Raw genomic sequence first — 12652 nt, forward strand, 5'->3', positions numbered from 1 at the left:
TGAAACATGCTATGGAACAAGGAAACACGGACTGGAGTGTTTCAGTTCACTTCCTACCCCTTACACACTCATCTCCTACCTCCTCTCTGGTGTGCCTGGTTCCCTCCCTCACACCATTGTGCCTGGCTCCCTCCCTCACACCGTTGTGCCTGGCTCCCTCCCTCACACCGTTGTGCCTGGCTCCCTCCCTCACACCGTGCCGCCCACTATCGTAAGCATTTTTTGCAACTCGGGGTCACCTGAATCCATACGCACAGCACCCCCCCCCCAACTCGGCTGCCACCATCAGGGCACTCACCTTCTTCCTCCTCCTCCTCTTCTTCTTCTCTTTCGCTGCTTGGGCTTGCTTGTGCTCCCAGACCAGGTTGGTCAGGTTGGCCACATACTCATCGGTCTGCTGCAGAAGGTAAGCTAAACGCCGGTCTTTCTTTTGATCGATCAGTTTTCTGTAGCCCTCTTCATCTTCAGCCTATTAAGGAAAGAAGGACATGATGAGAGCACAGCAAAGATGTACACAGCTCCACTCTCCACTCAGCGCTCCCCATCATCGTCTGAACGGACGGCTGGTAGGCGCCGTGAACTGAATGACCCAGGCTGCGGGAGTGACTGTGTGCAGTGCAAGATGGTCGGGGTGGGGGGGGGCGTGCCTGGGAGTGCATTGCCCACCCGAGTCCCAGGACACGGGCTCTGCGGCAAAGTCAGGACCCAAAACAACACTATTTACCAGTGCGGGCAAGCACTTTGACTCAGCTCTGTGTTTTTCTAGGTTTCTTTGCCCAAAACAAAAAGAGAGAGAAAGATGCTAAAATTTTCCAATTCATCATCCAAAGTGTATCCTTCACTTGGAAGCATGGAAATTCTCAAGAATAACCCAAAGTGGAGAGAGGAGTATAGTCTGTCAGGTAACCAACACCAAGCAACCCAAATGAACTCATGATGACTCCCGTCTCACCGCTACCCTTCCTGCAACTCCTCTCCCTGGTCCCAAACTGGGCTATCCTGCAGCCAAGTCCAGACATATCATTGTTTCATTTGGAAACATTTCAGTAGGAAACATTTCATCAAGAACTTCTAAGGGCAAAGACCCAAATGGACTTTGACAAGTGTAACTTCTTATATGTAAAAGCATGACAAACCGGGCGGTTGACAGGAAATGTCAGATCTGGGGGGACTTTTGTCACAGGCTGGCAGGGCGGGCCTAAGTGACCACAGGCAAGGCGTTTAGCACCCAGAGTCTGATACTGCTGAGTGATAAAACAGATTCAGTCATTTCCACCTCTACGTCCCATTAAGCAACATCATGGGGTTAAATGCCATAAAAACTGATGTCCTTGGAGCCATTGCAGGAGAAATCTTTTTTATACGTCCCAATAGAAGGACATCCCAGAATATTTTCCTCGTGTGACTCAGGATAAAAGGGACATGTCACAAAATCCTCCAGAGGCCAGGGCACCGCAGCCCAGCCAAGGATCTTCTGTCCAGGGGCGTCACTCCAGTGTCTCCCCGAGTGACAGGCGTTTTATCACTCGGTCTAGCTGCTGTCTGCCCCGTGGATGAGCAGGAACCCCAAATGCTATTATAACTCTAATTGCTTTTGGTTATGGTTGATCTCACTTGAAGAAAGAGTGATAAAAAACTTCAGTTTCTCTGTTATCTCTATATTCCATCATTTAATTGCAAAAATTAATGATTTGCAAATGCCTAATCATTAGTGTCAAGCCAATCTGTTACTGAGGTTCTAATATAGTTTCACTCCAGCTGAATCAGACAAATCTGCTTCGTATTCAGATCCCTAGAAAAGGGCCTCCCTGGCTGGGTAGAGATCTCGTGGACAGTCTTCTCCTTCCCGGGGTAAAAAAAAATGGGAGGGGGGAAGGGAGGTAGGAGAAGATGACAAGATTTAGTGTACCTGGATGCAGAGCCTTTTGAAATACGCTTACTCTCTGGAATCCAAAAAAGGTAATGAAAACAAAATGCAAAGCACCGGCCCACCAAAGAAGACAGTGTCACTTGGAATTTTCCAGGGACGTAATTAGGGGTCAAGGCTAACGATTTCATCTCCATCCCATAGTCTGGCATTATGTCCCAGATAGATAGGTCTCCTATCATTATAGATCACACAGACTTTTCTAAAATCCACAGTGTGCTCTGAGGTCCAATTCCAAAAACAAATGGTCAATAAAATCAGACACCCGGGCCAGCGATGTGAACCATCCCTTCTGGATTTATCTCCCCATTAAAAAAACAACAGCACAAAGGTAATGATCCATGAAGAGCATCTGACAATAACACAGCCATAACCAAAAAAGTGACATTTCAAAATTAACTTAAAAATCACTTTTTATACTAGAAGGGAGAAATTTCTACCATTAAAAAAAAGGGGGGGTTAAGCACTAGGGGTTTCAAGAAACGGACCTTCTTTGAGTCCAGATACAAATTAATGACACATTTGCTCAAAACAACTTTTGTCTTTAGTCTCAAAGAGGCACTATTTTAATAAGAACAATCATATCAGTCCTTCCAGGTCTAGTTGTTAAATGCCCTGCAAACTGTGGTGCCTGCCTCGATGGGAGACACTATATTCTGCACAGCAAGGCCACCCCAGGACACGGAAATATTACATAGCCGTCAGCTGTGGCCCTGGGTTTTCGGCATGCATTGTCCAGGAGGGAGATGTTTTTACTCTTTCTGTAGGAAGTAAGTTCAAAGGGACGTGTTCATATATTTGACAAGCTGCTTTTACCCACTCTTGAGATGGTGTATTTAACCTTCTCAATATAGGTGCACACGGGAACCCCACCGCCTGTGGTCCCCGCAGGCGAGCCCCTTACCATCAGTCTCCGCATTCTCTCCTTTTCGATCCGTTCCGTCTCTTTTTTCTGCTCTCTTTCCGTGTTGGCATGCCAAGTTGCCACTGCTTTGGACAGCTTCTGGATCTTCCCGGCCACAGACCGATGGTACTCCTTAAAATCTTTTGCGTGCTGCAGAATGCTGTTGAGGTACTCCTATAGGACCCGAACGGAGGAGGGAAAACGATCCTTAAAGCCTACTTCCCAATGTCATCTGAGGTTTCCGTGGAGCCCAAGAAAACACTCAGGGTGTCTTTCACAACAGCAGAAGACTAGAATCTTCTGTGGTGCAGGTGCCCTGGGATGTCTCTTGGTAGCTGAGCTGCACGATTTGGGGCTTTTGGGAAAAATAGCCTCTGGGAGGAGGCGCCAGCTTGTAAGGGAAGCCTCTAGGACCTTGAGGATAGGGCCTCGTGAAAACTGCAAGATCAGGGACAGAAGCCTGCAAAATGGGTGAGGATAAGACTGAAAGCAAACCACCCTCCCATCAACCCGAGGGAGTCGGCCATTTCGAGGGAGAACAGGTCATAAAAGTGATGCCTCCTTCTGCTCTAACTCAGATGTCTTAGGACCGTGACTTGAAATACTGTGGAGGGGCAGCTGAACTTGCTGCAGAGGGTTTGGAGCCGTTTTTTAAAGACAGGAGAGGAAACGTGTACCCATGAACGTCTAACATTTTTCAAAATGAAACGAAGCCGGGCACTAAATGAAGCCCAGGAAAACAAGCACAATGTATGGGATTGCATCGCAAAATCAGATCCGCCATCAAAAGACTTCCAAACGCCTAGAAAAGGGATGTTTTAAAATATCTGCCCCTAGGAGACCTCCAGCTGGGCCCTGGAAAAGCCCAGGAGACTGTATTTATATTTGCTGTAAAAATAACCGTTTGCTCTCTCCTTTTCCAAGTTCCCACTCCGGGGGCCTTTGCCCTCCGGCAACCCGCCCGCGCCCACTCAGCAGGCAGGTGCAGGCGGGATGGTGAGGAGGACGCCTGCCTGGTATCCAGAAAGCAGGGTCCTCCACCTCATCCCAGCCACAGGAGGCTGTGGACAGGCCACCCACCTCGCCGGCGTGGCCTGTTCTCCCCTCCTGTTCCTTGGGGCGGTCGGCCTACTGCAGCTCTAGGGAACCTTTCTGCTCTGCCATGTTCCCACCGCCCGGCCCCGTGGTCTGTTCTCCAGTCCTCCTCCCTCCGCCAGAGGGCTCGGTCGGGGCGTCTCTGCCACTGTGGGGGCGCAGGGTCCAGGCCCCCAGTACCTGGTGCTTCTGCCGGCGCTTCCTCTCCTGCTCAATCTTCTGTTGCTTCTCCAGTTTCTCCGTCATGCGGGCCTCCCGAAGGGTCTGGCGCTTGCTCCGCTTGTAGGCTTTGGAGTTGAGGGCTGTCTCCAGGGTCGTGTCCCGTCGCATGCAGGCCACCACCTCCTGTCTCAGCTGTCAAGGGGCAGTGGGGGAAGAGTGGTTGGAGAGCCTGTCCCCAGATGCAAGGCCCAGCTCCCGGGCCCTGCCCTGTTCTAGCTCCCGGTTAGTGGAGGCACACGGCGGACTCTAGAAGGTTTGGCACCACAGGTGGCCTTTTTGTAAATGAAGGGACTACACCATGTGAAATCTATGGGGTATTTTCAAAGATGGCATAAGTTTTCTTTCTAAGACATTCAGATCAGGGGAAACACACACACACACACACACACACACAAACTTACAGCACTGTTAACACTAAAAAAAACCAGACACTGACTTGAGTTTTAAATAAATTCATTCATTCTGCTTAATTATTCTAATGGTATTAATGAGCTAATGATCTTCTGAAATATTTGACTTCATTTTAAGTGCCACAGTAACATTCTCTTTGTGTCTAAAGATTAACTTGAATGCTGCTCTGTTAAAAAAAGAGTGGAGAAATGACTTCCTGTTCGCATACAGGAGCTGCAGGCACTCACCCAGTATTAGTTCAATGTTCATGCTCATACAGACGACGGGAAGCACTGGCGCTGACTTCCCCCACTCCCAATAATGATATTCTTGGAGATATTTACATTTCACACTATATCATGGAGTTCCTTTAGATCATCATTAATATGATGTCTTTTTTTTTTTTAAAGATTTTATATATTTACTTGACAGAGGGAGAGAGACACAGCAAGAGAGGGAACATAAGCAGGGAGAGTGGGAGAGGGAGAAACAGGGAGCCCGATGTGAGGCTCGATACCAGGACCCTGGGATCATGACCTGAGCCGAAGGCAGACAGACGCTTAATTACTGAGCCACCCAGGTGCCCCTAGATTATCATCAATATGATGTCCTATCCACGTTGTATATTATGTGGTGGCAGCTGGGGATGGGGTTAGGAATATATTATTAAAATAATAATTCAACTGAACCTCAACTCAGCATCAATTACAGTTAGTTCACTGGGAAGCTTCATAGATCATGGATTTTTCTATAATATCAAGCAAAAAGTCAGAGACCAGTAAGAGTCTGGCATAGTGAAGCGAATCTGACTATAATCTCACTTGTGAAAATATGCTTGGTTATTAATCATTTAACAATACTGGATCAAGCACTTTATCAATGTGTTGTAGGACATCACCTATAAGAAAGGAAGTGAGTAGGACCCAGAGCCTTTTATTTTCTTTCTTTTCGACTTCCAGCTGAAATCTACTATGGCCAGCTGGCACCCCACCACCACAGACATTATAACCAAGAGGGCAAATGCACTCCCGGGTTCATGGGACAGAGGCAAGTGGGGTAGCTTTGCGATTTCAGTCACTCCCTGCAACAGACCGAGTCATGCAATTCAATACTTCCAAACTACTTTCATTCATTAATAATTCATTTTGCACGCCCTGAGACTTTCACCAAGTCAACCCATCCGCCTGAGGAGCACACGTCCCTCTTCCCCTTTGGCTTAAATGAGGCAGTGCGAGGATCGGGCGACCTGCACCTGTTGGCTCCACAAAGCAAAACTCATCGTCGTAACAATTCGCTCTTCTTCTCTAGTAACTGAGATGATAAAACAGCTCATGGTGCTAGCTCTGATTCACCAGTGACCACTAAGGAAGAACAGAGACGATCATCCACGATCAGTCGCCATGTGGGGGCCTCATGGGGTCAAACGGTTTTACATGTTTCTTTAAATGATGAGTTATTCATTTCGCAGAATGGCTATCATATTTGTTAAAATTATTTTCGTCATCACAGCTCAGATTTTACATTCGTGTTTACAAAAGCGGCTCTGGTCCTGCTCTCCCACCTTCTTGCTGGGAAGCTATCCCATTCATTCTCGAGGTTTCATCCACGGTAACAAAATGCCATTACTCTGACTTTGGAAACCATAATAAGGGGGGGGGCGGGTGGGATGTCTTCTGATATACAGAAGCAAGAAAAAAAAAAGAAGAATAAACAATTCAGTCTTCATTACTTTGAGTTCTGTGCAGGCGGTCTAAAAGATACACTGTTTTACTAAGTTTCTATCTTTGTAACAATATTGAACAGACGTGCATCTATTTCCTATGTCTCAGATTCGCTGGGGAAAAGGCATTACCTGACGCTGAAAATTGAGTAACCGAAGTGCTTTCAGTTCCACCGTTGCTTTGGTTCGTAAATCTGGTGGCAAAGAGCCAGGCAGATTTTCCAGTTCTTGTATCCTATGTGCTATGCGAGCCTGGAGCCTAGAGGAGACAATGACATGAGGGAAGGGGGAGGTGGAAATACACATTACGATTTAGCCTTAATGATAAACGAGAACCCTCAGTGGGTCTAAGTTCCTGGCAAGACACATTCTAGACATCGCCGGCCGGCCAATTTCTGACACCCAACTAGAGTTTCTGATGTTAAACAGAGAAAAGCTACCTTCACATGAATGCAGACAGGTGCTACGTGTTACGGGACACTCTGACCTTCTTCACTGACCTCCCTCTAACACCCACAAGAAGGGCTCGTGATACACCGAGGAGGGAAGTCAAGTGTCACAGCTCGCCTTGAACAGAGAGAAAACGAGAAACAGGACGGCGGGGTTGGCTCCCGAACGCCCCGCTGGTCAGAGTGCAGAACTTGAGATCTCTTCCTAAGTTCTAGGCCTGCCCCAGGCAACCAGGCCATTTGCCCTCCTTGCCAAGACGCTGATGACAACAGCCGTTAAAGCTGAGTGAACAAGGGCCCTTTTAGGTGCTGCTGAGGCCACAGAAATCAGCCAACCCAAAACATTCAGAGAGAGCCCTGCCAACCACAACCACTTCCTCTGTGAGCCCAGCTTGTCTGAAAAAAGAAAAGGCAAATTAGGCATTTTTAAAAATCAGGGTTGGGGCAGCAGAGGGTGGTAAAGTAACAGTGTTTAAAAACTGCGAATTTCTGGGGTGCCTGGGTGGCTCAGTCGGTTAAGCATCCGGCTTGGGCTCGGGTTATGATCTCAGGGTCCTGGGATTGAGCCCCGCATCGGGCTCCCTGCTCAGCGGGGAGCCTGCTTCTCCCTCTCCTGCTCCCCGTTTGTGCTCTCTCTCGCTCTCTCTGCCAAACAAATAAATAAAACCTTTAAAAAAATAAAAAACTATGAATTTCTAGAGAAGGATTGCTGTGGATTCTCATCTCAGACATCCTTGAAAATATAACTGCAGGCCCTTCTTCATCATAAAGGCAGAACAGAAGAGAAAAGACATCCCACTTTCTTCACTCAGTTGGGATACTTTTACCGTTACCCATATACACCGGCTTCAGGTTCGCCTGGATCCTGTCCTTACAAATAATTACATGCCATTTAAATCTATTTTTAGAACTACCTCCCTCCAAACTTGGGGCAGGAGCGTCATGGAATAGATTTCATGGAGAACAGTAAAAGGCAGTAAATTAAACTAAGTTAACACTCACTACACTAAGGTGTAGCTAATGCACAATTTTAATTCTTCCTCCCTCCCTCTCTCCTTCTGTCTCTGTCTCGGTCACACACATGCACACATGCACACACACACGCACCCCTACAAGGTCAATGTTACAATGGTCCCATCTTCCTGATGAAAAAATTCAGGTTTGAAGAGAGCAAGCAACAGGCAGACTTCACAGAGCTAGTGAAGGAGGGAGCCCAGACAGGAGCCCTCATTTGCCTGACTCCCCACAGTGACACCCTAGATAACGAATATCCACTTCCTAACTGCAGCGTTGGGACCTTCAACTATAAAAGTTGATAATTAAAGATTTTTGTAAAAATTCGTATTATGTGGGGCGCCTGGCTGGCTCAGTTGGTGGAGGCTGCGATACTTAGTCTCAGGGTTGTAAGTTCAAGCCCCATGTTGGGTGTAGAGATTACTTAAAAAATAAAACCTTTAAAAAAAAAAAGTAAAATAATTAAACACAAATCTGTATCATGGTTTTGTCAGCTTTTAAGATGCTGTGTGTTAAAATGAAAAAGTAAAATCTTGTCTGACCTAGATGTCACAAAATATCGTAATACTTCAATTAGCCCAAACATCAAAATGAATAATTTAAAAAACAAAAACAAAAAACTAATAGCTGTTTGCTCTGGTAGAAAAGGAAATGGGATTTTTTTCAAAACTTCAAAAATGATAGTAAGAGAAACACATCATTTTTTTCACTGACTTCACTGCAAACAATATTATGACAGATTCCTATCTTATTTGGTACACACACATTATTAATTCTGATTTCCTGACTGATTCATCGTCATAATGTGCTATTAGTAGTACTGTCATTGTCATCCTGCTGTTGTTTCTACTGTATGTGCCAACACACGCAATCACACCTTTAAGTGGCACTCTCTCTCCTCTTTGCAACAGACTAAACATCTGCGAGTGCAAACAACAACAGTAAACTTCCATCAGTTTTAAAATAAAAATAAATAAATAAATAAAATAAAAAATAATAAACTTCCACCATTTTCCTCTTTTTATCAAATTGTTCAGACTTACCCGACATTCTTTTACATTCCTATTGATACTCATGGGATCATTATCATTTTTTTTTTAAAGATTTTATTTATTCATTTGACAGACAGAGATCACAAGTAGGCAGAGAGGCAGGCAGAGAGAGAGGAGGAAGTAGGCTCCCTGCTGAGCAGAGAGCCCAATGCGGGGCTCGATCCCAGGACCCTGGGATCATGACCTGAGCCGAAGGCAAAGGCTTAACCCACTGAGCCACCCAGGCGCCTCTACCATGTTTTTTGTTTTTTTTTTTTTTAATTTTTATTTTATTTTTCACTGTAGGAACAAAGGTCCATTTCATTTGTCCAATTCAATTTTTTAAATAGTGACATAGCCCCAAATCTCCAATTATAGCCAAAGATGATGCATCTTAACTACAAGTTTGATAGAAAAACCTACTACTTTTTTTAAGTGCTCCATATCACTCGGCATCAGGGAAATACAAATCAAAACCACAATGAGATATCACCTCACACCAGTCAGAATGGCTAAAATTAACAAGTCAGGAAATGACAGATGCTGGCGAGGATGCGGAGAAAGGGGAACCCTCCTACACTGTTGGTGGGAATGCAAGCTGGTGCGACCACTCTGGAAAACAGCATGGAGGTTCCTCAAAATGTTGAAAATAGAACTACCCTATGACCCAGCAATTGCACTGCTGGGTATTTACCCTAAAGATACAAACGTAGTGATCCGAAGGGGCACGTGCACCCGAATGTTTATAGCAGCAATGTCTACAACAGCCAAACTATGGAAAGAACCTAGATGTCCATCAACAGACGAATGGATAAAGAAGATGTGGTATATATACACAATGGAATACTATGCAGCCATCAAAAGAAATGAAATCTTGCGATTTGCGACGACGTGGATGGAACTAGAGGGTATCATGCTTAGCGAAATAAGTCAATCGGAGAAAGACAACTATCATATGATCTCCCTGATATGAGGGAGAGGAGATGCAACATGGGGGGTTGAGGGGGTAGGAGAAGAGTAAATGAAACAAGATGGGATTGGGAGGGAGACAAACCATAAGTGACTCTTAATCTCACAAAACAAACTGAGGGTTGATGGGGGGAGGGGGGTTGGGAGAGGGGGGGTGGGGTTATGGATATTGGGGAGGGTATGTGCTATGGTGAGTGCTGTGAAGTGTGTAAACCTGGCGATTCGCAGACCTGTACCCCTGGGGATAAAAATATATGTTTATAAAAAAAAATAAAATTTGAGAAACCTACTACTTTTTTTAAAAATATGTAATTTATTATTTTTATTTAAAAAAAAGATTTTATTTATTTATTTATTTGACAGACAGAGCTCATAGTAGGCAGAGAGGCAGGTGGAGAGAGAGGGAGAAGCAGGCTCCCCGCTGAGCAGAGAGCCTGATGCAGGGCTCGATCCTAGAACCCTGGGATCATGACCTGAGCTGAAGGCAGAGGCTTTAACCCACTGAGCCACCCAGGTGCCCCCAAATATGTAATTTAAATAGGAAAATAAAAACCCTGAAGAGAACAACTTTACTCATGCAGAAACGAAGGCCATATTATAGGAAAATTAGTGATGAGAGCGCCAGTGATTTCATCAGGCTACTTCCCTGGTTCTAGATTGACTATAGACCTTTTTCATCTGAATATCCCAGAACTCCAACCATCCTTGGTGTTCTGGTTTCCTCTCTTTGACAAAGTGGGTCAGGTGCGAAAATTAGAGGCATAGCTGCTTTTCCTTAATCTTCCACAGGTCTGTGGAAATAGGACTAAACAAATACTATTAGGACAGCAGGGCTGAGAGCACCTAGATTCAGTCACAGGGACTGGGAAGGGATGGAGGAAGGTGGGGAGTCGAGAAGGTGGGAGCTGGTGCGGGGGCAGGGGACTTCCTCCTGAAACGTCTGCTTCTCCAAAGGGCCTAGTGATTTGTCAGTGAATCTCAGCTTCCCAAGCACAGAAGAATCTTTCTTTTACGAAAGGGAGACAAGAAATGCAAAGTGCGGACATTTAAACTGCAGAATAGGGAAGGGAGCTTCCAGAGTAAAATTACATGCATTTGGTTCAGCACGGGGTGGGTGGGAGCGAGGGTACAGGAGGGGCTCCTTGCGGTGGTTGTTGTCATTGTTAATAGAAATCTTCATTTTCAATAATGCTCCTCTCCAGACAATTTCGTCTCCCCATCAATGGGATCCAGCAGGTAGTCCGATAAAGAGATTTGAGAGTCTAAACTTCCAGAAACAACAACACAAGCAATACTGCTAACTGCAGGAGACTCATTTAGTGTCCTCACGAGCACAGAAAATTGAAGCAGAATTAGGTCACTCAGGTTTTTCATACAGATTGAACAGTAAATCAAGAGGGGTTACTGTTCCGGCAAGAAAAAGAGTTCCATTAAAGGTAACAGAATATTTGCTCAGGTCTAGAGGAGAAGTTTATGATTCCTGTAGGAGAGTTATTTGAACAGAAAATGACACTGGTACATTTTGTTCCTTCAAGAAGCTGAGTGACACTTAAAAAAAAAAAAAGAGGGAGAAGGAGACTGACTTTTTGTAACTCTGCTGATAAAACGGCCCTTGGTAATTTTCGGGAAGGAATTTCAGGGCTGCACTGGGGGAGCTGGGGAAGGACAGAAGGCAGGCTAAGCAGACGAGGCTTGCTTCCTGAAGCAAGGTGCGCCACCGTGTCCACACTAAATCCAGAGGTGATCCCGGAGAGGCCTGGCCTGATGCGACCGGGCTCTTCTCGGATAACTCGTTGGAATGACAAGTGCACCTTCCATGCAAACATCTGTAGAACTCATCTGCATCCTAATGTGACAACCCTGAGCCCTTCTGCCCAAATGCCTACCTCAGAAGTCAGGTATACTGACAGGGCAAAGAAAGTGTGCCAGAAAGGCCGGGAAACAAAACAAAACAAAACAAAACAAAACTGGAAATATCTCTCTGACACTTACTACAGGAAAAGGCAGTCCATTCCATCATTAAGAGAAAGATGGTCAAGAAGAAAAGGATCCAATTTAAATGGGAACAAAATGTTTTAATGGCAGAGCTTGTACGGATCTGAGGCAAAGTGTGCGCAGGCAGAAACTTATTTATGCTCTTGCCGCGTGAAGAAGGTCAATTTGTCAAGATTCTGATTTTATGATGAACAAGAGAAACAGCCAAATGACTTAAAAGTTAGAAAGAAATCTGAGATTCTGACAAGTTCCCTTCAATTCTCGTAGATGAGGTAAGTGATATTACAACGGTCAAAGACATGAACATCTGTTAGAGTCTCTGACAGATGATTTTTGCTCCAACCAAGTTCATAAAATTATAGAAGAGGGTTTTTTTTTCTCCTTAGACCTTGCTCAAATACTCAATCAGAAGATAAAAAGAACATCGGACCCCCCCCCCCGGCCGTTACTGGTGCTAAAGATGAGCGAGCCGCTCTCTCAACAAGGGGCAAGAGTTCCTCCAATGTCTCTCACAAGAGCCCACAGCACTTGATCAAACCCTTTCTAAAGGAGAAATGTAATTAATTTCTGCCACTGAACAATTCATCTCCATACAGAGAAGTCAGCTCTCACCCCTTTGACCGAGGAAGATAAAAGATACACTGCAAGGCTGCCCATGGAAACCTGTACCTCTTCTCAAGATGGCCTCAGGAAAGTTCAAGTCCAAAGACCCCACCAGGTTTGCAGACCCAGGGTTGCCAGAGCGATGGTTTCGGAAGCCATGTGGCTTTACAGAAGAGGAGACGTTTATCAAGCAATGATAATAATATGACAATAGTCATTACCCCATATTGTGCAGGGCTTATCATTTAAAAGATACTGACACCTGTATTTTTTTTTTTTTCTTATTGGCATGGGACCAGAGGACGAAAACGTTTCCACCCTGGAACAGGCTAC

At 45.4% G+C, this 12652-nt stretch overlaps 1 protein-coding gene across 8 annotated transcripts in view; it reads right to left on the bottom strand.

The window, feature by feature from the left end:
• Nucleotides 1-12652, bottom strand: part of SMARCA2 (SWI/SNF related, matrix associated, actin dependent regulator of chromatin, subfamily a, member 2) — a 181196-nt gene that overhangs the window by 134737 nt on the left and 33807 nt on the right. For all 8 annotated transcript variants that reach the window (XM_047701031.1, XM_047701024.1, XM_047701029.1 and 5 more), the window contains exons 6-9: nucleotides 6391-6517; nucleotides 4107-4280; nucleotides 2832-3005; nucleotides 299-469 (exon numbers count right to left, since the gene is read on the bottom strand). In XM_047701031.1, the coding sequence (XP_047556987.1) occupies nucleotides 299-469; nucleotides 2832-3005; nucleotides 4107-4280; nucleotides 6391-6517 (646 nt within the window). The remainder of the gene's footprint in view (nucleotides 1-298; nucleotides 470-2831; nucleotides 3006-4106; nucleotides 4281-6390; nucleotides 6518-12652) is intronic.

This window comes from Lutra lutra, chromosome 13 (assembly GCF_902655055.1).
Source record: "Lutra lutra chromosome 13, mLutLut1.2, whole genome shotgun sequence".
Lineage (NCBI taxonomy): Eukaryota > Metazoa > Chordata > Mammalia > Carnivora > Mustelidae > Lutra > Lutra lutra.